We start from the raw sequence: 26,459 nt of genomic DNA, 5'->3' as shown, positions 1-26,459 counted from the left end.
ATGCACACTGGCCGTGCACCCTTTGTGGTAGGACCATAAAACACTGGTGAAACCTGTTGGCGGTCACACTGTCATAGTACAACATTGCTGCATGAAGAGGCTATGTTGGGTGCAATCGTACCCACGTGGTCGCAAAACTGGGCCACCGATCCAGTGGTTTGTTCTGGTAAACTGGATGCATAAAAATGTCTGTTACTGATTTGAAGGAAGGCGAGGCTGGCGTAGCTTGGTAATAGTTGACTGTGTGTGCATTTTGCACAAATGGCAGCGTTGCACATGGCACTACTGTAATCTACGTCGTGGCACATAGAGGATCAAAGCAAGTGTGCGAATTTCGGTCCCTTTGAACTTTGTATGAGTGCTCGATCACCACACTATTTAGTAGATCATCCACTTCACTTTTCACTTGTTGTTGTGCGTAATCCAGTGAATCAAAGCCTGAGTCCATTGTTTGAGGTAACTGCGTAACATTTGATCGTTGTGGAGTTGCTAAAGTAGAGGTTACCCTTGTCGAAGATCATAGCTCATTGTCTGTTAGCTGTAAAATAACTGACGGTGGAGGGTTGTGTTGGCCTGGTTGTAAGAGCTGGGCCTCCAAATCTTTCTAAAGAAAGTTCGGTGAAGTAGCCATGGCGTCGGATGTGAAACCTGTTGATTCTATATGACCGGCACGGAAGTCACGGAAGACATAGAACTTTTTGACCATGGTCAACAATATGGGATTCTGGTTATGGATCGTAATACATGTAATAAACAGTTCCCAAGTTTCCTATATACACATATACTTTACGATAAAGACTGATACACATGAACACTGCATGAAGTACAAAGGTAGACTGAATTAAACATGGCGACTCGTCCGAGCAGTTAATATTCCAAAGATTGTAATTTGTGTGGTCAATGTGACCTATCAACGCCACAAATGCAACAGAAACCTTCAGCCAAGAAAGTGGAGAGGACTCAGTCTGCAACATAATGATGGTTTTTTTTATGGCTACTAATTGAGCAGAATAAGAAAGTGAGGTCATTTATGCCTATATGTATGAGTATTAATAAACATATATGTAGGAGACTAACTAATAAAAGTATCTTCATGATTTTTAATCAAGTCCAGAAACATTTAATTTTGGGTAATGTAAATGAGATGTTTTAGCCATTTGTCTGAAATTAAAAATTTTGTTATGACAGTGCATTCCCAATGGGGCAACTCACACACAGAGATTGCTCAATCATTCAACATAGCCAGAATGATTAATAAATTTGGCAAGGCTTAATACACTACAGTTTTACTACATGTTGGTATATCTCACTTCCTCAGCACTTTCAGAATATTTGATAGACTGAAATTAGTAACTCCTCTATCATGCCCTGAGGACCATCCAGTACTGACCAGCTGCCATCTCATCTTCTGGCAAATCACATTATTTAGATGTGGTGTAGAGGCGTATGCAGTCAGAAGACTGCTCTCCCCTCTACAGTGAAATTTCCAGGTCTTGGAGGTGATACTTCCCATTCAAATAGATTTTCAATTAGGCTCATGAGGCTGTGTGCATCTTGTTTCAGTACTTTCACCAAACAAAAATCCCTAGCAGTAACAGAAATTGAACCTGAGTGCTCTAAATGGCAGCCAAACCTACAGACTAACCAACAACAAAGATGGACCAATCTGGAGGTAGGCCAGGAACTGTTAATGATTGTCATTGTTTTCCCTTTCTTTAATAGTGGCTTACTTGTTGCTGATATATATGACGTCCCTCCTAAGAGCCACCATGTACATTTTCCATGGTGTTTTGACAGATATTTTTGTAACATGTTGCTGGAGTCAGCCCAAACAAACACTGCTTGTATCATCTTGCCTGTGATGCACAGTTTTGGTGGAAAGCTCTGTTTTTTCCCATTACAATCAAAACTATTTCTAAAATGGGATTTTAGATGCCCATTTGACAGAACAGAACCAAATTAGTCTAGTGCTATATTCATTTTATCATTATGTATTGGCAGGGGCAGTAAAATGTAAAGAACAACCAGTACACCAGCAGAAACTAAGCAGTACTGTTGCGTGGCAGTAGCAGGAAATGTTGGGCAGGGAGGTGCTGTAGTTGCTGCAGTACCAGTTATTTTTCACACTTTACTGTTCCTGTTAATACATATTCTACATCTACATTTACATATATACTCTGTAAGTCACTATACCACAACTAGTTGCTGCCTTTCTTGTTCCACTTGCAGATAGAGTGAAGGAAAATTGACTACCTATATGCCTCCATATGAGCCTAATTTCTCATATCTTATCTTCATGCCAGCCGGAGTGGCCGTGCGGTTCTGGGCGCTGCAGTCTGGAGCCGAGCGACCGCTCCGGTCGCAGGTTCGAATCCTGCCTCGGGCATGGATGTGTATGATGTCCTTTGGTTAGTTAGGTTTAATTAGTTCTAAGTTCTAGGCGACTGATGACCTCAGAAGTTAAGTCGCATAGTGCTCAGAGCCATTTTTTTCTTATCTTCATGGTCCCTATGCAATATATATGTTGGAGGCAGTGGGATTGTTCTGCAGTCTGCTTCAAATGCCAGCTCCCTAAACTTTCGCAGTAGTGTTCTTCAAAATGAATATCTTCTTTCCTCCAGGACTTCCCACTTGAGCTCCCAAAGCATATCCATAACACTTGCATGCTGATTGGACCTGCTGGTATCAAATCTAGCAGCTCGCCTCTGAACTGCCTCAGTGTCTTCTTTCAATCTGACCTGGTGTGAATCCCAAACACTTGACCAATACTCAAGAATAGGTCACACTAGTATCTTACAAGCTGTCTCCTTTATAGATGAACAACACTTTCCTAAAATTCTCCCAATAAACTGAAGTTGGCCATTCACCTTCCCCACCACAGTCATCACATGCTCGTTCCCTTTCTTATCACTTTGCAACGTTATGCCCAGATATTTAAATGATGTGACTGTGTCGAGCAGGACACTACTAATGCTGAATCCAAACATTACAGGTTTGTTTCTCCTACTCATATGCATTAGCTTTCCTTTCTCTACACTGAGAGCCAGCTCCCATTCATCACACCAACTAGAAATTTTGTCTAGGTCATCTTGTGTCAACCTCAGTCACTTATCTCTGATACCTTCCTGTACACCACAGCACCATCAGTGAACAACTGCAGAGTGCTGCCCACTTTGTCTGCCAGATCATTTACGTATATAGAAAATAACAGTGGTCCTATCACATTTCCCTGGAGCCAACCTGATGACAGTCTTGTCTCTGATGAACACTCACTGTCAAGGACAACATACTGGGTTCTATTACTTAAAAAGTCTTCAGGGCAGTTACACATCTGGAAGCCTATTCCAAATGCATGTTCCTTTGTTAACAATCTGCAGTGGGGTACCATGTTGAATGCTTTATGGAAATCTGGAAATATGGAATCTGCCTGTTGCCCTTCATCCATAGTTCACAGTATATCATGTGAGAAAAGAGCAAGCTGAGTTTTGTACAAGCTATGCTTTCTAAAGCTGTGCTGATTTGTGGACACAAGCTTTTTGATCTCTATGAAATTTATTACATTCATACTCAGAATATGCTCCAGAATTCTGCAGCAAACCAATGTTAAGGATATTGGTCTGTAATTTTGTGGGTCTCTTCTTTTACCCTTCTTATATAAAGGAGTCTCCTGCACTTTTTTCTAGACATTTGGCACTTTTTGCTGGTCAAGAGACTCACGATAAATACAAACTAAGTAAGGGGCCAATGACATAGAGTACTCTTTGCAAAACCGAATTGGGATTCCATCCAGACCTGGAAACTTACATGTTTTCAACTATTTCAGTTGTTTCTCTCCACAAGGGATGTTTAATACTATGTCATATGTACAGTACTCTGTGCAATGGTCAAACAACAATACATTCATATGAAATCAATAAAATGAATATCACACTAGACTAATTAGTGAGAATTGTATTGAATGGCCAAATAAAATTACACTTTAAGATCAATTTGTCTGTAATGGGAAACAAGCCACTGCTTGAAACTTAGTGGCAGATTAAAACTATGGGCCAGACTTAGACTTGAGCTCAGGACCTTTGCGTTTTGCAGGTTAAGTGCTCTACTGACTGAGCCACCCAAGCATGACTCACAACCAATCCTCAGAGCTTTACTTGCACCAGTATCTCAACTCCTAACTACTATACATCACAAAAGTTCTCCATGAAACTCACAGTATTAGCTCTCCTGGAAGAAAGGATATTGTGGAGATAAGGCTTAGCCACAGCCTGGGGGATATTCTCAGAACAAAATTTTCACCCTGCAGTGGAGTGCACACTGATATGAAAATTTCTGCTAGATTAAAACTATGTGCCAGACTGAGACTCAAACTCAGGACCTTTGCCTTTAACAAGCAAGTGCTCTGCAAAATGAGCTACCCAGGCACGACTCATGGCTCATCCTCACAGCTTTACTTCTACCTTCCACACATTACAAAAGTTCTCCTGTGAAACCTGCAGGACTAACATTCCTGGTAGTAAATATATTGTGGAGACATAGCTTAGTCATAGCTTGGGGGAAGTTTCCAGAATGAAATTTTCACTCTTCAGCTGAGTGTCTGCTGACATGAAACTTACTGGTAAAGTAAAACAGTGTGCCAGACTCAGACTCAAACTCAGGGCCTCTGCCATTTGTAGGCAAGTGCTCTACTGTATGAGCTACCCAAGCATGACTCACAACCCATCCTCACAGCTTTAGTTCCACCAATACCTCATCTCTTACCTTCCAAACTTCACTGACATTCTCTTACAAAACTTGCTGGACTAGCACTTTGGGAAGAAAGGAAATTGCAGAGACTTGGCTTCGCCACATCTTGGGGGACATTTCCAGAATGAAATTTCCACTCTCAAGTGGAGTGTGAGCTGATATGAAACTTCCTGCCAGATTAAAACTGTGTGTCAGGCCAAGAATCAAACTCGAAACCTTTTCTTTTTGCAGGCAAGTGCTCTACCAACCAAGCTACCCAAGAATATCTCATGACCCATCCTCACAGCTTTATTTCTAGCAGTATCTCATGCTTGGGTATCTCAGTTGGTAGAGCACTTGCCTGCAAAAGGCAGAGGCCCTAAGTTTGAGTTTTGGTCTGGCACACATTTGTAGTCTGCAAGGAAGTTTCATATCAGCACACCCTCTGCTGCAGTGTAAATTTCATTATGGAAACTGATGCTTTTGGTCCTCACTGGGTACTTCATGCAAGTCATGACGAGCAGTATTTGTCTGGGTCGCCTCCTGGTGGGCACTAAAAATGCACTGTTGCTTAGGTACAAGGGAAGATCAGAAAGTAGTGCACAATAATTTTATTACCAAGAAGTTTAATACGTAAAAAACAAAAAACTCACAAAGGAACTTACAACTGTTACCTACTCTTCTACATAGTCACCAACATTCTCAACACACTTCTCCCATTGTGGTACCAGTTTCAATATGCCATGTTCATAGAACCCCATTTGATTGAAGTATAGCCATCTGCAGACTGCTGATTTCACTTCTGCTCTGTCAAAAAGCATTGACCAGCCAGGAGTTTCTTCATGAGACCAAACAGATAAAAGTCTGATGAAGCAAGGTCTGAACTACACTCCTGGAAATGGAAAAAAGAACACATTGACACCGGTGTGTCAGACCCACCATACTTGCTCCGGACACTGCGAGAGGGCTGTACAAGCAATGATCACACGCACGGCACAGCGGACACACCAGGAACCGCGGTGTTGGCCGTCGAATGGCGCTAGCTGCGCAGCATTTGTGCACCGCCGCCGTCAGTGTCAGCCAGTTTGCCGTGGCATACGGAGCTCCATCGCAGTCTTTAACACTGGTAGCATGCCGCGACAGCGTGGACGTGAACCGTATGTGCAGTTGACGGACTTTGAGCGAGGCCGTATAGTGGGCATGCGGGAGGCCGGGTGGACGTACCGCCGAATTGCTCAACACGTGGGGCGTGAGGTCTCCACAGTACATCGATGTTGTCGCCAGTGGTCGGCGGAAGGTGCACGTGCCCGTCGACCTGGGACCGGACCGCAGCGACGCACGGATGCACGCCAAGACCGTAGGATCCTACGCAGTGCCGTAGGGGAACGCACCACCACTTCCCAGCAAATTAGGGACACTGTTGCTCCTGGGGTATCGGCGAGGACCATTCGCAACCGTCTCCATGAAGCTGGGCTACGGTCCCGCACACCATTAGGCCGTCTTCCGCTCACGCCCCAACATCGTGCAGCCCGCCTCCAGTGGTGTCGCGACAGGCGTGAATGGAGGGACGAATGGAGACGTGTCGTCTTCAGCGATGAGAGTCGCTTCTGCCTTGGTGCCAATGATGGTCGTATGCGTGTTTGGCGCCGTGCAGGTGAGCGCCACAATCAGGACTGCATACGACCGAGGCACACAGGGCCAACACCCGGCACCATGGTGTGGGGAGCGATCTCCTACACTGGCCGTACACCACTGGTGATCGTCGAGGGGACACTGAATAGTGCACGGTACATCCAAACCGTCATCGAACCCATCGTTCTACCATTCCTAGACCGGCAAGGGAACTTGCTGTTCCAACAGGACAATGCACGTCCGCATGTATCCCGTGCCACCCAACGTGCTCTAGAAGGTGTAAGTCAACTACCCTGGCCAGCAAGATCTCCGGATCTGTCCCCCATTGAGCATGTTTGGGACTGGATGAAGCGTCGTCTCACGCGGTCTGAACGTCCAGCACGAACGCTGGTCCAACTGAGGCGCCAGGTGGAAATGGCATGGCAAGCCGTTCCACAGGACTACATCCAGCATCTCTACGATCGTCTCCATGGGAGAATAGCAGCCTGCATTGCTGCGAAAGGTGGATATACACTGTACTAGTGCCGACATTGTGCATGCTCTGTTGCCTGTGTCTATGTGCCTGTGGTTCTGTCAGTGTGATCATGTGATGTATCTGACCCCAGGAATGTGTCAATAAAGTTTCCCCTTCCTGGGACAATGAATTCACGGTGTTCTTATTTCAATTTCCAGGAGTGTATATTGTCACAGAAGAAGCTGAGTAGCACTGTGGTGTAGTGGTTATGATGCTAAACTGTTGCATGGAGGGTCATGAGATCAAAACTCACCTGGACTGTACAATTTTAATTTCCATATTCGGTTTGAGTACATTCTAGAAGTATACACAAATATCAAGAGTCATTGTACTCAAACGTTCTGTAGCTGTATATATACTGTATGTGTTAATGGCCGGAGGCAGTTTGCTCCACACTCTTGTATGTGCAAGTGCTGAATAAACCTTTGTTAAGTGAAGTTAGTGTTCATCATTCATCTAATCGCACCTTCTTCTACGTACAAGATGGTGGATGCTGGAGCACCTCCCACCCGAATCTGGCGATTTTCTCATGAACCAGAGCAGCAACTTGGGGGTGAATATTGTCATGAAGTAGTTTGACACTGTCAGCATTGACGTTGTGGTGTTTGTTGTGAAGAACAAGTTGCTACTTAACCAAAGTTTTAATGTAGGCTGCAGCATTCACAGTGTTCCTGTGTTCACCAATAACAAACCATTTATATCCCAGAACACTGTCACAAGCACTTTGAGTCACTTTGAATTTTTTTCATATTGGAAAACCAGCATGTTTCCAGTCCATAGAGGCCTGTTTGGTTCTGGGCGTGCTGTAATATTCCCATGACTCACCACCAGTGATGATTGCTTTGAGAAAGTCATGCCCTTCTGTTGTACAATGCATTACATGAGCCAAGCTTGTCAACATCTGGGAAGTGTTTTGGAATAGGGCATATGTCCATATGAAATTCTTTGTTCAGAATGTCTGATATTATCACCCTCTAAGCTTGAACCTTTCTTCCTGGCTCACTCTTTATATACAGTATGTACAATTTATCTGAAGACATCAAAATATCTTGAAAACCACACATCAGATTGAAAAAATTTACAGTTCAAATTTGTTTGTCTCGATGGGGAATATACAATAATGTGGAATTTGACTGCCGCCGCACCCTATGTGTTGGGGTGCGGAGGGGGAGGGGAGGAAGTTTGAAACTTCAATGGGAACCCTCATTTTTCATTTCAGATTTAGATTCTATGGACAAAAATACATAAGTTTTCTCTGAAAATTTTTTTTTCATTTCATGACAGATGATGCTGTAGTCAGAAAAATCAAAATAAGTAGAAAATTGTATGTTTCAAAAGGTTATCCAATGACACTTCAATTAACTCCCCCCCTCCTCCTAATCTCCATACTGTGAGGGTAAGAGAGTCAATTTTTCTTTTTAATGGGAAACCCCATTCTCAACATTATTTTCCTCTGACCCATCAAAAGTTGTAAAATAATTGCCTGCCCTGTGTCATTGGATAGATTGTTGAAACACAATTTTCTTCCCATTTTGATTTTTCCAATTACAGTGCCATCTGCCACTTAACAAAAAAAAAAACATTTCAGTTAATACTTATGTATTGTTTCCATAGAATCCAAATCTGCAATAAAACTTGGGGGTTCCCTTTTAAGATTTCAAAGTTGCCCCCTGCCCCAAGACACAGGGTGTGATGGGGATTTGAGTTTGGTATCACTAGATGTCCCCCTCCAAGATGAACAGATTTTTATTATAATTTTTTTATGTGTCCAGTGTATTGTTTTTGACATATTTCGATGTCTTCAGATGAACTGAACAGCCTGTATATACATTTTCATTTTCATTGGCATAATTAGAATTAAGAACATTATTTTGGAAAATTTGAATCCTCAATAACTGCTAGGAGATTTTGGAATGTGAAACACTGTCATTAATATTTATGCAAAGGCTGTTAAGATTTCATAAATTAGGTATGTAAGTGCCTTCAATATTAGCTGTATGTATCAGCTCCTTAGTACATTTTTGTCAATCATTTGGTAAACAGCTTTCCATATTTCTCGTATTTTCTATACACATAAACTGGGCTTATCAATATCTGTACGCATTTTTTTAGCTTTAAATATAATTTTTCTCAAAAAATTCTCTCCTACTGTTTGAAGTAATTGCAAAATGGACTGGTGTTTGTAGTTTTCCTTATGTACAAAGGACACAGTGGACCTACAGTAAGTTTATATATCAATTATGAGCCACAGTTAACTTTTTTGATAAAAAAAAGCTTAAGACAAAACAGTGTTACTAGATGGTCATGGTCCGATTTATTGTCAACACTACTAATGCAGTTTACTTGTTTCCTAGCAATGCTTTAATGCAACAGTATGAATGTTATGGTACCGTATATTTTTGTTGGTTATGTTGCCATTTGCATACAGGACACCTATTAATTTGGCCACTAGAACTAGATCTGAGTTATGGTACACCCTGGGTAGAAAAATTATAAAAATTGATAAACTAATAAAGAGATTCTGAAAAGTTGTAAGGCAGCCACACAAGAAAATTTATTAGGTAAATCACTTTGAGGAACAAGTTAAAACTACCTAAACAACACTTGCTCAAAGAGTTGAGTTGAAGAGCAAAAGTTCAACATTTTGTGTGTTGTCACCTACATTATAAAGATAAACCATTAGCAAAATTATGAGGTAACTTCCCTGTTGCAAACTGAGTGCACTCACACAAAATGTGCATATTAACACATGTACAGCGCAAGCACTGCAAATGGTGGATATTCTTGCAATAGCTTGAAACCATACATCAAACGGCAATATTTTACCCGAAGAAATGTTAGTAGCACTTCATTTCACCTCTCTGGCTAGACAGGGTGATGAGACTGTTGGATACTAAGTTATATGACTACAGTTTGTTTCCCTCACTTCCATTCACATCTCTCAATGACGCATGATGCTTCTCCTGGCCACAGGGCTACAGCAGGTGATTTTGTTTTTCGAAACTGTAACTATTGTAAATGTCTCTTTGGTTACTGCATCTTCCAGTTTATAAACATGTGTCATTGATACAATACCCTCAAAATTGCATACATCTTCTTCCACATCATGAACCAAACTTGTTGAGTGGGCATATTCTGAGAAAATGACTGGGACAAATCAGTGAGCATAAACATCATCTCCCAGCTTACACTCATCAATATACCCAGTATGTAATTGTGATGCCTGCATCATTGGATAAAATTTTGTTTGAAAAATGAAATCACTAGCAGTATTTTGTCAGTCTGTTGTAAATCTAATTAACTTTGGGCCTCTGAGCGTTCAAGGTGGCAGCTGATTCCCCTCTTGTATAATGACTGAAACTGGCTCCACACCAAGTACTGCAAAGTCTTGCTTTGCATTTTGTTGCACTTGGGCTGGTGAAAGTGATGGATGGTGTTTAGGATCAGACAAGAACCTCTATGCTTGATGCACCATGAGAAATCACTGTCAAATGGACAGTAGTTGCTGACCAGTCTTGGTGCAGCAACTGGAAAGGGACTGATTCTGTAGTTGCTTATGGCTAGCCTGATCAACTCATAGTGAACAGCGTTGATCTTTTAGACTGGCAGATCTTGCTGATGAGTATTTATTTATTTTTATACAATAAAAAAAATAAGTAACCACATGAAGGCTTTATAAATTGGGGCATGTGTTTTTTAAAAGATCTTCAAGCTGAATGCATAAGACACTTCAAAATGCTAAGTGTTTTGAGGAACCACATTTTAGGTCCCTCAGTTATGGCATCCAAGTGTGTTTCTAATCAAACTTGAGGCCCAGAAACCTAAGCAAACCCCTCACCTACAGAATACTGTTCATCATGACTGAAATTGACAGTAAATGCTCCTAGAATTCCACTGCTAACCTGAAACTGCTGCACCATCTACTCCTTCAGCCTTTTCATGAATACCTGTAATTGATATGTTGATATAACAGAAGTGAGCCTATACTGTGTGCTTAATCATGGACATAAAGCCAAAGTGTTAACACTGAGGATGCTCCCCTGAGAGACATATTCTGCCACTCAATTTCCCATCATGATATCTGAAGTAGTTAAAAAACAAGAAGAAACACAAAAAGATGAGAAGTAATGCCTGAAGTTCCCAATAATGAAGTTTTCCTGCAATATTATGCCTTCAAGTCGTATTGTAGACCTCCTCAAGATTTTTTTTTAAATAAATAAATAGCCTACTTAATGATTCCTCCGTAGGATAGCCTCCATATTATTATGCCCAGCAGGAGAAAATTGTCAATGGTGGTGAGATACAATATGTGATCAAAAGTATCCAGACACCTGGCTGAAAATGACTTACAAGTTCGTGGCACCCTCCATCGGTAATGCTGGAATTCAATATGGTGTTGGCCCACCCTTAGCCTTGATGACAGCTTCCACTCTCACAGGCATAAGTTCAATCACATGCTGGAAGGTTTCTTGGGGAATGGCAACCCATTCTTCATGGAGTGCTGCACTGAGGAGAGGTATCAATGTTGGTCAGTGAGGCCTGGCACGAAGTCGGCATTTCAAATCATCCCAAAGGTGTTCGATAGGATTCAGGTCAGGACTCTGTGCAGGCCAGTCCATTACAGGGATGTTATTGTCATGTAACCACTCCACCATAGGCTGTGCATTACGAACAGGTGCTCGATCATGTTGGAAGATGCAATTGCCTTTCCCGAATTGCTCTTCAACAGTGGGAAGCAAGAAGGTGCTTAAAACATCAATATAGGCCTGTGCTGTGATAGTGCCACACTAAACAACATGGGGTGCAAGCCCCCTCCATGAAAACATGGCCACACCATAACACCGCCACCTCCGAATTTTATTGTTAGCACTACACATGCAGTCAGATGACATTAACCAGGCATTTGCCACACCCACACCCTGCCATCGGATGTTGTGTACCGTGATTCGTCTCTCCACACAACATTTTTCCAATGTTTATGCACCTTACACCAAGCAAGGCATCGTGTGGCATTTACTAGGTGATTTGTGGCTTATGAGCAGCCGCTTGACCATTAAATCCAAGTTTTCTCACTTCCCACCTAACTGTCATAGTACTTGCAGTTGATCCTGATGCAGTTTGGAATTCCTGTGTGATGGTCTGGATAGATGTCTGCCTATTACACATTATGACACTCTTCAACTGTCGGCGGTCTCTGTCAGTCAACACACAAGGTCGGCCTGTACACTTTTGTGCTGTACGTGTCCCTTCATGTTTCCACTTCACTATCATATCAGAAACAGTGGACCTACGGATGTTTAGGAGTGTGGAAATCTTGCATACAGACTTATGACACAAGTGACACCCAATCACCTGACCACGTTCAAAGTCTGTGAGTTCTGCAGAGCATCCCATTCTGCTCTCTCACGATGTCTAATCACTACTGAGGTCCCTGATATGGGGTACCTGGCAGCAGGTGACAGCACAATGCACCTAATATGAAAATGTATGGTTTTGGGGGTGTCTGGATACTTTTGATCACATAGTGCATCTCGTGAACCCACAATGGACTGCTAAGGAGCTGTCTGAATTAAAGAACCCAGCCACAATCGTAGTTCCCAATTATTCAGTCTAAGGTCTTTCACAGACAGTTAATAATGGCAACACTACAACAACCACTGCAGCATTTATAGTCTTTCCCTAATTCTGGGTACATTTTTTGTAATCTACATCAAAGGAAATGAGATACTCTGGCTAGACAGGGTGATGAGACTGTTGGATACTAAGTTATATGACTACAGTTTGTTTCCCTCACTTCCATTCACATCTCTCAATGACGCATGATGCTTCTCCTGGCCACAGGGCTACAGCAGGTGATTTTGTTTTTCGAAACTGTAACTATTGTAAATGTCTCTTTGGTTACTGCATCTTCCAGTTTATAAACATGTGTCATTGATACAATACCCTCAAAATTGCATACATCTTCTTCCACATCATGAACCAAACTTGTTGAGTGGGCATATTCTGAGAAAATGACTGGGACAAATCAGTGAGCATAAACATCATCTCCCAGCTTACACTCATCAATATACCCAGTATGTAATTGTGATGCCTGCATCATTGGATAAAATTTTGTTTGAAAAATGAAATCACTAGCAGTATTTTGTCAGTCTGTTGTAAATCTAATTAACTTTGGGCCTCTGAGCGTTCAAGGTGGCAGCTGATTCCCCTCTTGTATAATGACTGAAACTGGCTCCACACCAAGTACTGCAAAGTCTTGCTTTGCATTTTGTTGCACTTGGGCAGCTGGTGAAAGTGATGGATGGTGTTTAGGATCAGACAAGAACCTCTATGCTTGATGCACCATGAGAAATCACTGTCAAATGGACAGTAGTTGCTGACCAGTCTTGGTGCAGCAACTGGAATGGGACTGATTCTGTAGTTGCTTATGGCTAGCCTGATCAACTCATAGTGAACAGCGTTGATCTTTTAGACTGGCAGATCTTGCTGATGAGTATTTATTTATTTTTATACAATAAAAAAAATAAGTAACCACATGAAGGCTTTATAAATTGGGGCATGTGTTTTTTAAAAGATCTTCAAGCTGAATGCATAAGACACTTCAAAATGCTAAGTGTTTTGAGGAACCACATTTTAGGTCCCTCAGTTATGGCATCCAAGTGTGTTTCTAATCAAACTTGAGGCCCAGAAACCTAAGCAAACCCCTCACCTACAGAATACTGTTCATCATGACTGAAATTGACAGTAAATGCTCCTAGAATTCCACTGCTAACCTGAAACTGCTGCACCATCTACTCCTTCAGCCTTTTCATGAATACCTGTAATTGATATGTTGATATAACAGAAGTGAGCCTATACTGTGTGCTTAATCATGGACATAAAGCCAAAGTGTTAACACTGAGGATGCTCCCCTGAGAGACATATTCTGCCACTCAATTTCCCATCATGATATCTGAAGTAGTTAAAAAACAAGAAGAAACACAAAAAGATGAGAAGTAATGCCTGAAGTTCCCAATAATGAAGTTTTCCTGCAATATTATGCCTTCAAGTTGTATTGTAGACCTCCTCAAGATTTTTTTTTAAATAAATAAATAGCCTACTTAATGATTCCTCCGTAGGATAGCCTCCATATTATTATGCCCAGCAGGAGAAAATTGTCAATGGTGGTGAGATACAATATGTGATCAAAAGTATCCAGACACCTGGCTGAAAATGACTTACAAGTTCGTGGCACCCTCCATCGGTAATGCTGGAATTCAATATGGTGTTGGCCCACCCTTAGCCTTGATGACAGCTTCCACTCTCACAGGCATAAGTTCAATCACATGCTGGAAGGTTTCTTGGGGAACGGCAACCCATTCTTCATGGAGTGCTGCACTGAGGAGAGGTATCAATGTTGGTCAGTGAGGCCTGGCACGAAGTCGGCATTTCAAATCATCCCAAAGGTGTTCGATAGGATTCAGGTCAGGACTCTGTGCAGGCCAGTCCATTACAGGGATGTTATTGTCATGTAACCACTCCACCATAGGCTGTGCATTACGAACAGGTGCTCGATCATGTTGGAAGATGCAATTGCCTTTCCCGAATTGCTCTTCAACAGTGGGAAGCAAGAAGGTGCTTAAAACATCAATATAGGCCTGTGCTGTGATAGTGCCACACTAAACAACATGGGGTGCAAGCCCCCTCCATGAAAACATGGCCACACCATAACACCGCCACCTCCGAATTTTATTGTTAGCACTACACATGCAGTCAGATGACATTAACCAGGCATTTGCCACACCCACACCCTGCCATCGGATGTTGTGTACCGTGATTCGTCTCTCCACACAACATTTTTCCAATGTTTATGCACCTTACACCAAGCAAGGCATCGTGTGGCATTTACTAGGTGATTTGTGGCTTATGAGCAGCCGCTTGACCATTAAATCCAAGTTTTCTCACTTCCCACCTAACTGTCATAGTACTTGCAGTTGATCCTGATGCAGTTTGGAATTCCTGTGTGATGGTCTGGATAGATGTCTGCCTATTACACATTATGACACTCTTCAACTGTCGGCGGTCTCTGTCAGTCAACACACAAGGTCGGCCTGTACACTTTTGTGCTGTACGTGTCCCTTCATGTTTCCACTTCACTATCATATCAGAAACAGTGGACCTACGGATGTTTAGGAGTGTGGAAATCTTGCATACAGACTTATGACACAAGTGACACCCAATCACCTGACCACGTTCAAAGTCTGTGAGTTCTGCAGAGCATCCCATTCTGCTCTCTCACGATGTCTAATCACTACTGAGGTCCCTGATATGGGGTACCTGGCAGCAGGTGACAGCACAATGCACCTAATATGAAAATGTATGGTTTTGGGGGTGTCTGGATACTTTTGATCACAAAGTGCATCTCGTGAACCCACAATGGACTGCTAAGGAGCTGTCTGAATTAAAGAACCCAGCCACAATCGTAGTTCCCAATTATTCAGTCTAAGGTCTTTCACAGACAGTTAATAATGGCAACACTACAACAACCACTGCAGCATTTATAGTCTTTCCCTAATTCTGGGTACATTTTTTGTAATCTACATCAAAGGAAATGAGATACTGCTCAATACTCCTATCTGGCACACTTTGAATTGAATTGCTTATTTTTAAAAGGGGACAACTCATGATTGATGAATTATTCATGAGAGGGAATAGTTATTCCACACCAACTGTTTAACAACTTAATGCAATTTTATTTCTGCAGTATGGAACCATTAATTTTCTGGACTCTGTAGGGCTAATATCGCCGTGTCTGAAAAATAGCTGTAGCTGATATCATGATTCTTAACATCTGAAGTTCTCTCTTTACACTAATAAAAGAAGCAAATGTATTCTAATACATTTATTTCAATTATATAATAGTAAGAACATATAATTAATTAATGGCAGTATTTCTGGCACAATAAATGTAATATAAAGTAAATATCTCTGCTCTGGGCATACTATCACACAGAAAAATGCATTACTTCCATATGTAATCATGTAATGAAGCATGTGTAAAAGATATCCAAATAACTTACAATTTCTCAATGCTTTTCAACCAAAACCACTGATTATGTTTAGGTTAGCATACAACTCTTCAATGTTCACAAAACTGTACCAAGTTCATACAAAATGAATAAAAAATGATTGTGCACTTGTTGAAAAAACTTTCTTAAGTTTATACAAAAATAATACAAAACATCTTAAGAAGATGATTGACCACTTGTCCATAACTCTAGGCTGCTCATCTTAATGTTATCTGTGGACTAGTTAGTCAGAGTTTGCAACAAAAACCACTGACTGGTCCAGCATGACTCCAGGAGTGCCACACATTTATTTCTTAGACATAATGATTCTTGGAGTTGTCTCATACTAGAAACTATTATAACAATTTGATATTTCACTCTGGTCTCTACATGTGGAAAGGCAATGATGATGTCCAGTTTTGGTTCCAATCAATCCATCTATGTCTCAATAAACCAAAACTGACAAAATCTGCATTTCCAATTTTGAAGCCATTATCCTCTTTCAGCAGTGATTCAGTTATATATTTACTGCTTTAAATAAATTAATCCTTGATCCAAAAGCAACCTACTTGCTGCTGCTGCAGTACAAAGAGGATATAGCTTTTCAGATGGTAACTTACCTTAGCAGATCTTTGTATATTAACTTTGTTGTTTCCAAGTAGGGATTTATGTTGTCTTCATATTGGCACCATTTTCCTCCAAGACAGAGATGCTTAAAGATCTGGAAAATAAACTGTTGCCGCTCCTGTTCAGAAAATATATCATAATTTTCACTTTCACTATCCAGAAGTACCTGAAATTGAATGATTCTAAATCAACAGGTCTCACCATATACCATTATCTTTAAATACATAAACTACAAGTAAAATTTGTAGACTACAGGCAATAAAATTAATTTTGCTAGAATAATATTATGTGCTTCTCTTTTTCACTCTACAGTAGAATTTTAAGAATCTCTACATTAGAAACATGAGAATTCTGGCTCTTTGTTCAGCTTTTGCAAGTAAATTATAACTTACAATTATGAGTCAAAACATTATGGCCACTGCCTACCACAAGACTGAAAGCCAGCTAGTGATGATGCAGGTACTTAACATGATAAAGAAAGTATATGAGTGGAGCAGAGATGAACAAGGAATCATTCTAGCTATGGAATGGGCTGCAAATTGGAAAATGCCCTGTCATGAACAACTTTTGACAAAGGACTAATTGGCATGACCTAGTGCCTGGAAACTAGCATCTCAGAAATGGCGAAACTGACCAGCTGCTTGCATCCCTCTGTTGTGAGCATCCACTGAAAGTGCTTGGAGGACTGTGAAACCGCAATGAGGCAATGAGGTGTTGGACACCCACATCTTATCACAGAACATGGAGGTTGGAGGACTGCCTGCTCCATAAAGCAGGATGGCCAGTGAGTGGTGGCAGATCTAATGACAGAATAAAATGCTGGTGTAGGCACAAGTGTACACAGAGTACAGGATTCAGCATACAATTTTGAACATGAGAATCCACAACAGACAGTCCCTACATAGTTCCATGCTGACCCAATGATATCACCAATTACAATTTCAGTAAACACAGTTATCACCAAGTCTGGACCCTGGGTCAATAGAAAAGATGTCATGTTGTTACATATATTGCATTTGTTATTACATTAGTTCAATGGTCTTGTTTTGATATGCAGTCCTAAAGGTAAACAGGTGCTCAAAAAATGCATGGATGCAGACCTGTAAAACAGTTTCAGTTAGGACTGTGGTAGTATCTACTAACTGCAGGGACTATGATAGCTGAGGACTATGAGAACTTTACAATACACCATTCATATCCTTTCATGTTTATCTCTTCCGTGATGGCAATGGCTTCTTCCAACAGGAAAACTGTCCATATCACAAGACCAAAATCATACTACAGCAGTTTCAGGAGCTTGATAGTGAATTCACAATGATATCTTGGTACCAAATTTGCCTGATCAGAAAATCATGGAACACGTTAGTACACTACTGGGTGCCAGCTTCTCACCCACAAACCACTGGAGTTTGCAGCATGTGTGATACTTGTGCATGCACATCTGGTGCCACATATTTCTGGAAACCTACCAATGACTTGTCAAATTCAGGCCTCACAGAATAGCTGCTGCATTGAATTTCAGAGATTGAGCAACACAGTATAAAGCTCAGGGTCATAATATTTTGGCTCATTAATGTATACATCACACACAAATTATATACAACAAAACTACATTTTTCAATTAAAAGCTGGGCCATTTCATACCAAGCTCTCTTGAGCAATGTTATGACCATAAAGAGTGGAATCAATATAAACACTAAGTGTAAAGTGGAGGTGTTGATTCATAGATAGACACACAAACAAAAACTGGAATGCTGTAGTTCAACTTAAAAGCTTTCATTCTCCTTCAGAGCATGTATGCAAGTGTGCACTCATATGTGAGCGTGCGTGCATGTGTGTGTGTGTGCATGTGCGCCCACACACACACACACACACACACACACACACACACACACACACACATGACAACAATGTTCTGGCACTTTGGCATGACTGCAGTGAGGGTCGAAGCAGGTGAACTGAACTAGAAAGAGGGTGGGTAAGGGAGTGGTGAAAGGGCGAAAGGAAGGGAAGAGTAAGAGCTAGGGAAGGGATGGACTTGGTGGTAGGAACACAGCATTAGAGAGAGATAGTTCTCGTGCAGGCAGAGGTAGCAGCATTTTGGACTGATGACAGAAGATACAAGGATTAGGAGTGGATAAACGGGATAGAATAGATGAGATTGCTGAAAAACTTAAGCTGATGATGATGGGGGAAGTTACAACTAGGTCAGAAATGGGTGAAGAATAGGAAATAATGGAGGTCAAGGTCATGGGGACTCTAGAACTAAAGGATGCATTGACAGAAAGCGTTCACTTATGAAATCAGAAGCTGGATTTGAGAGGTAGTTTGCAGATGGCAGATGTCTTGAAACAACCTTTCATCCAGATAGACAGCTGATGGTGGTGTTCCCAACATCAAAAATTATGCTAAGGTTGCAGAGAAGCGGTGCATGATGTAGTTTCCTTCACATGTGGTGTTGCCACTGTTAGGCTATAATATGCCTGTGACAGGATTGGAATACAATATGCTAGGTGAGTGCATGGGACAGGTCTTGCAGCATTCCAACAGATATGATGCACATGGCAAGGGGATTGAAGTAGGAGACAGATAAGGGCAAACCAAACATTTTGCAGGCTGAGTGGACAGGAAACACACTTGGGTGAAGCAGTGGGTTATACGTTGAGATAATAAATACATTCAGCAAATTTTTCTGTGAGCACTGCAAGTGGAGGACGTCAAGTCTTACATAAATTACTTACGAATGGATGAGAGGGCATTTTAGTATTTGCTCAGTAAAGTGGCTCCTCATATTACAAAACAGAATACTCTGTTCAGAAATGCTATATATGCAGAAGACAGGCTCACCATAACACTGCAATTTCTTGCCACTGGAGATGCTCCTCTAGCTAACAATACAGCACTCAATATCACAGTGCACATTAAGCAAAACAATTCAAGAAACATTTGAAATGATTTAGAAAGCACTGAAGGAGTAATATCTGAAAATAAATGTTTAGTACACTATATGGGCATTCACAACTATTTTTTATTTTTGAATAATATAATTAATGGAATTAGTGTTCCAACAACTAAAAAATTTAAAAAAAAGCGTGAAACAGATGAAGCACTTTTTAACTTGTGGCATCCAGAGTTCAAAAATAGACAAAGTAGAGTAATTCTTTCTACTCTATTTTGGTTAACTGAAAAGCTGCCTGGATATTTCCAGGTGTATAGGTGGATGGCTATAGCTGTGATTGTGGATTTGAAGTCACTTGCAGTATATCCTACCTGCCCATCAGCACACGATTAATAACAGGCCTTGTGCCCCCTACTCACCCCAACCTGAGTGAAAGCAAGGTTATAAAAAGAGTTGAAGGAACACACCACCTAAACACATTTACAAACATACTTCAGACATCAAATAGCCATAGCGTTGCCAGTGCTTCAAGCGGTTACCTTTCACATTGCAGGGAACAGAAGACAAATGACTTTTATGGTCAAAACTATGGCAAAGCTCTAGATTTGATCATATTTCTTTGACAAAAGACAAGATTTGACGAAGTTTCCTATTATGGTATCATATTTATTTGAGAAAAATATTTGACATATCAACTCTGACAAAGAAATACATAAGTGTAATACTGGCCTTAGGAATGTGGGAGGGTGTGGTACTGGAGATCTGCTTGTGGATGAAGATTAGGTGGCAGCACCTGACTGTGAAGATATTCATTAGACTTTCTGCATACTGGGCATAGGACCTGTCATTTCTGTATATACACCATAAGTGGATGGTGACTTTGTACAGAAGATACTTTTTGGTGCGGAAGGGGTGGCTGCTAGCAAAGTTTGTGACTGATGAGTTTGATAGAGAAGAAGGTTTTACAGAGTTATCAGAGAGTTAGAGCCTTATGTCCAGGAAAGTGGCATATTGAGTTCAAGAAGACCAGGTGATACTGACAGGAGAATCCTGCGGAGGAATGAGAGCAGAACTCTTGGTCTTGGGTCCAGATCATGAACATTATCAACAAAACTGATTAGATGAGGTGCTTAGGAACTTGGGTGGCTATGAAGGATACCTTTATGTGCATGAGAGTGTAATGTTGTACCACAGATTTGTTTGTATGTCTTTCAACCAAATGAGAAATAATTTAGGGTATAATTAAAACTTGTCATCAGTATAAGAGGGATGTGGTGAGTTTGCAATCAGAACAATGTTGATGTGGCTAACATTTTATAGAGCAAAGGCCATAACACAGAAGGTGTCGATGTGTAGGGAGGCAACATCAACAGCAAAAAGCAAGGAGGTGGGTAGTAACTGGGTAGAAATTGCAGACGGAATGATGCAAACTGGCTGCCTCCCTCTGGGCTGCTGTTACCCACCCATCTACCCTTCTTTCTCCCTCCTTCCCGCCTTCCTCTTCCTCTAAGCATCCCACCTGACACTACCCTACCACAACCAGTACACTGCCGAAAAGTATCATTGGAACTGTTAGTTCAGGTGGCACCATGCAGGGGCATGTGAAGAGAGGTGGAGAGAGGGGGAGAGGGGGAGAGAGAGAGAGAGAGAGAGAGAGAGAGAGAGAGAGAGAGAGAGAGAGAGAGAGAGAGAGAGTGGAATTATTCTAGCTTGTCAAAGGATAACTCTTAAAGCTAGCAAGTTTTCTTTCTTTTGTGTGTGCCTATTGAGAACTCAATGATTCTGCTTTTTGGTGGGTGATCTTCTTTAATCCAAAAGTATTTACAAAATATAAAATTGTTTGGTGACTGGAGCTAATTTTGATAATGTGGCAGTAAGGATAAACAATGAGTGCTCCAATCTCACAGAAAATTACTTCTGATACTGATTCTATGTGTAAAAAACATAAACAGCTTCATATTGAAATTTAAATTTCACCAGTATTATTCCAGCAAATTTGCCACTCAAATATGGCCTGACAGTTTGGTCATATGTTAACAGAGAAATTATCCAAACTAATAATACACTATAATACTTTTGTACAAATAATGTGAATGTCTAGTCATTATACATTAATAGCAATGAGAGGAGTTGTTTCAGTGGATGTGGTATGCAGCAGTCAGCACAAAAGCATAACAAAATTCTGGTAAGGAAGGGGTCACAGTAATAATTCATCAACCGCACCTAGAAAACTGTGAATGGGCATTTTTTGATTATTGCAGATAAATTACAATAAAAATTCCCAAAAGCAAATTTAACCCCTACAAAATAATCACGCATTAAGTACAATGATGTTACTACCTCCCACAGACTATGAAATCAGAAAACTGCACAAAACTAACAAAATCAGTAGACTTAGATGAAGCACCAATGTGTGTGCTGAAACAATGCATACAGATTATGCAAGGGTTCTTAATAAACATGTTAAATGAGCCACTTACATCAGGAAAGTTTCCATAGTATATAAAACAGGCAAGAGTTTTGCCTCTGCAACAGGAAGGTAATGCACAAGACACAGAAAACCACTGATCTATTTCCCTGCTGTCATCATTCTCAAAGATTATTAAATCAATTATGAAAGACAGATTATCTATTACCTTCCAAGTGAATCACAGTTTGGTTCCCAAACTGGTAAAAGTCAAGAATCAGTGAAAGCAATTCTCAAAAATGGTATTTGCTGTTATTGACAAAAATGAGTGTGTCACAGGTATATTTTAGATATTCTTAGGCTTTTGACGTTATTGACCATATGATTCTACTAAATCAGCTGGAACCACTAGGAATAAGTGGCTTACCTAATGACTAGTTCCAATCATATCTAGCAGGCAGGGTACAAAGGGTAGAGGTACACATACCACAAATAAGGTCACACTTTTAGTGAACCACCTATCAGAACCAAATCACATTAATACAGGAGTTCCTCACAGTAGTATATTAGGACCAACACTGTTTCAGACATACATCAATGACTTTTCAGTATTGTTAGTCATGAGGAACAAATTTTCTTTGCTGATGACAGCATTATCATAGTCACTGAGAAAACAAGAGACCTCTTTACAGAGAAGGCAAATGAAACCCTCAAGGAAGTTTACAACTGGCCAATAAGTAATGAAGTGACATTGATAAGGAAAACAAATATCACAAATTTCAGTTTGAAAAAGGAAAATGATATTGTTAAATAAAATGTAGCTAGCACTTCTGTAGAATGTGTAACAAGCACAACATTTTTAAGAATGAATATTGATTCTCAGTTAAAGTGGTGTGAACACTTAATACCTCCAAACAGAATGTCATCACCATGTTATGCCCTTAGAGTCTTGTCATCAGGGTGTAACAGCCAGTGCCTTTCAGTTACATACTATTCATATGTATACTCAGGACTTAGCTATGGAATTCTTTTGTTGACAACAAGTGCACAAAACATGAAAAGAGGTTTCAAGCTACAGAAAAGGGCTATAACAATAATAACCACAAGCAATAGTCAAGCTCATTTTAAAGACATGATCACAACACTGGGGATTTTCACTGTACCACTTACTACTAGTACATTTACTACTCAGTTGTGCACATCAAAAACAAAATTGATAATTACATTACTACACAAACAGCTTGGTCCATTACCATGGAACAAAATCTAGACTGAACTAACATTTAACAAGAATTAATAAACATAAAACTCAAAACAGCATTTTCTATCAAGAACTAAAAGTGTACAATAAAAAAGGATATTGAAGAATTTGCTAAAACACACTTATTTAAAAAGAAAATTAAAAAGTATCTCTTAAGCAATATATTCTATACACTGATGATCTCTTTAGATAACACACTGTAGTGGTTTGATAATAAATGTAATGCAAATAATAACAAAGATAATAAAACATTTAACATTTCATGTAACATTTTCACACTGTATTTTTTCCTTCTTTTTTTTCCTTTTCTGGGAAACCATACCCCCAAACACATGCAGTGTATGATGCTAACACCTTATGGTCTTTCTGTGCTAAAGATGCCAATCATTAAGGAGGGATGCTGACTTATTTTTCAGGCTAGCAAATGGAAAGTCATGGTACATAAAATGGAAACTTAACATTGACACTACGGCCCTGATGTCAGCTGATAGTGTGTGTAATGTCACATTTTGAAATAATGTGTGTTTAGCATGTGTTGTGTGTGCAGTGACTGAGAGTGAGAAATGAATGAACATTAGTAAATGAATGAATATTAGTAAATGCCTTCTTTCCAAACCAGGATTGTACACTAGCAATAAACTGAACGAGCTAGCACAGTGTTAAACAGACTGACCTTGTATTCAGGAGGGTGGTGGCTTGAATCTTCACCAGGCTATCATGATTCGGGTTTCAGCAGTGATGTGTGTGCGTACTTTCAAAAGATTACATGCACAACAGTGCTGTGTTGTCTGCATAGGGCACAAGAGCCTTGTGTGCGTGCGTGTGTGCGTGCGTGCGTGCGTGCGTGCGTGCGTGTGTGTGTGTGTGTGTTTGTGACAGAGAGAGAGAGAGAGAGAGAGAGAGAGAGAGAGAGAGAGAGAGAGATATCACTGTCAGAGCCTGCCGTGGACTCCAGTCTACTTAAGGCTACCTGAGTGAGTACTGCTACAACTCTTTGTGTATGTAACTGGTTCCTTCTGAATGTTACTTAGGTACTGTGCGCAAGTAGTTAATGCTTCCATGGAATAAAGTTGTGATCAGTCTACTGGTCTTGTTGTACTTATGCCTAATGATAACACATTTGGCAATGAGTGTGGTCATGTTCTGCGTGCAAATTTCTACTCTGATTTGTGCTCCATTTCTTCTCACAGTGGCTGAGAGTGTTACAGGGTACATTTTATGTCAATTGGTTGAACAGCAAAAATCATTTGCCAAGGCATTGCACCACCAATCATAGGCACTAGACAATCAAACTCAGGTACTTCAATCAATAGCTTCTGTTTTGTCTAGTTGGCATGCTCTTCAGCCTCTGTTGCCTGCAGTTTTACACTCCGCAGCCCTTGTGGCTTCTCTGCCTCCCTTTTCTACATACTATGAGTCCACTGAGGAATGTGACACACATGAGAAACGTCTGCTACAACTCTTTCAAGCTTTTGGGATTCCTGATATTATTTTTGTAGTGCCTTGTTCCTTTCATGGATATGTCCAAGTATCAGTGACAATGACATGGTTGTGCCAACAGTGATTACCAAAGTACAAAGGACAACTAAAACAAGCATGAAGATATATATATGTCCAGTAAACCAGATAAAACCAGTAAATATGTCAATGAGTAGCTTGTAAGTTTCAGTACAGGGCACAAGCATGTAGAGGAATTCTCACTTAAGTTTAAAAGAATAGTTGACCGCACATTGGATAGATATGTACCCTTAGAACAGTTCATAATGCGAGGGAACCAACTTGGTATACAGTCACTGTAAAGCAACTTCTAAGAAACAGAGATTACTGCACAATATGTGTAGAACAAAGCATGGAGCTATAGATGGAGAGATGCTGAATGAAATGCATTTGGCTATCAGGAGAAAAATGCGTGATGCCTTCAATGACGACCATAGCAGAATATTGTCAAATAATATTTCACAAAATCCAAAGAAATACTGGTCATATACAGGGTGTTACAAAAAGGTACGGCCAAACTTTGAGGAAACATTCCTCACACACAAATAAAGAAAAGATGTTATGTGGACATGTGTCCGGAAACGCTTAATTTCCATGTTAGAGCTCATTTTAGTTTCGTCCACCTACGCTCAATGGAGCACATTATCATGATTTCATACGGGATACTCTACCTGTGCTGCTAGAACATGTGGCTTTACAAGTACGACACAACATGTGGTTCAAGCACGATGGAGCTCCTGCACATTTCAGTCGTGTTCGTACGCTTCTCAACAACAGATTCGATGACCGATGGATTGGTAGAGGCGGACCAATTCCATGGCCTCCACGCTCTCCTGACCTCAACCCTCTTGACTTTCATTTATGGGGGCATTTGAAAGCTCTTGTCTACGCAACCCCAGTACCAAATGTAGAGACTCTTCGTGCTCGTATTGTGGACGGCTGTGATACAATACGTCAATCTCCAGGGCTGCATCAGCGCATCAGGGATTCGATGCGACGGAGGGTGGATGCATGTATCCTCGCTAACGGAGGACATTTTGAACATTTCCTGTAACAAAGTGTTTGAAGTCACGCTTGTACGTTCTGTTGCTGTGTGTTTCTATTCCATGATTAATGTGATTTGAAGAGAAGTAATAAAATGAACTCTAACATGGAAAGTAAGTGTTTCCGGACACATGTCCACATAACATATTTTCTTTCTTTGTGTGTGAGGAATGTTTCCTGAAAATTTGGCCGTACCTTTTTGTAACACCCTGTATAAATGCTGTTAGTGGCACCAAAGTTAGTGTTTAGCCCCTATTGAATGAGACAGGAACTGAAATTGAGGGTGGTAACGCAAAAGCTTAACTCCATTTTCATATAGTCCTTTACAAAGAAAACCCACGAGAATTGCTCCAGTTCAATCTTCATACATCTGAAAAGATGAATGAAATAAGTATTAGTGTCAGTGGTGTTGAGAAACAGCTGAAACTGTTAAAACTGAACAAAGTTCCAGGCCCCGATGGAATTCCTGTGAGATGCTATACTGAATTTGCAGCTGAAATAGGCCCTCTTCTAACTATAATCTATCATAGATCCCTCAAACGAAAGACCATGCCCAGTTCTTGGAAAAAGGCACAGGTCATACCTGCCTACAAGAAGGATAGTAGAAGTGATCCACAAAACTATTGTCCAATATCCTTGACACTGAATTGTTATAGAATCTTAGAACATATTCTGAGCCCAAACATAATGAGGTATCTTGAACAGAATGACTTCCTCAATGCCAACCAGCATAGATTTTGAAAACACTGATCATGTGAAACCCAACTTGTACTTTTCTCACAATTTACTGAAAGCTTTGGATCAAGGTA

General features: G+C 40.6%; 1 protein-coding gene across 4 annotated transcripts in view; it reads right to left on the bottom strand.

The window, feature by feature from the left end:
• The window catches only part of LOC126161921 (cilia- and flagella-associated protein 300-like), a 144,165-nt gene that overhangs the window by 43,461 nt on the left and 74,245 nt on the right, over positions 1-26,459 (bottom strand). For all 4 annotated transcript variants that reach the window (XM_049918091.1, XM_049918089.1, XM_049918093.1 and 1 more), the window contains one exon: positions 16,536-16,708. In XM_049918091.1, the coding sequence (XP_049774048.1) occupies positions 16,536-16,708 (173 nt within the window). The remainder of the gene's footprint in view (positions 1-16,535; positions 16,709-26,459) is intronic.

The sequence above is a fragment of the Schistocerca cancellata genome, chromosome 2, assembly GCF_023864275.1.
Source record: "Schistocerca cancellata isolate TAMUIC-IGC-003103 chromosome 2, iqSchCanc2.1, whole genome shotgun sequence".
Classification (NCBI taxonomy): domain Eukaryota; kingdom Metazoa; phylum Arthropoda; class Insecta; order Orthoptera; family Acrididae; genus Schistocerca; species Schistocerca cancellata.
The sequence above is the reverse complement of the archived record's forward strand: the minus strand, read 5'-3'. Positions and strand labels throughout refer to the sequence as shown.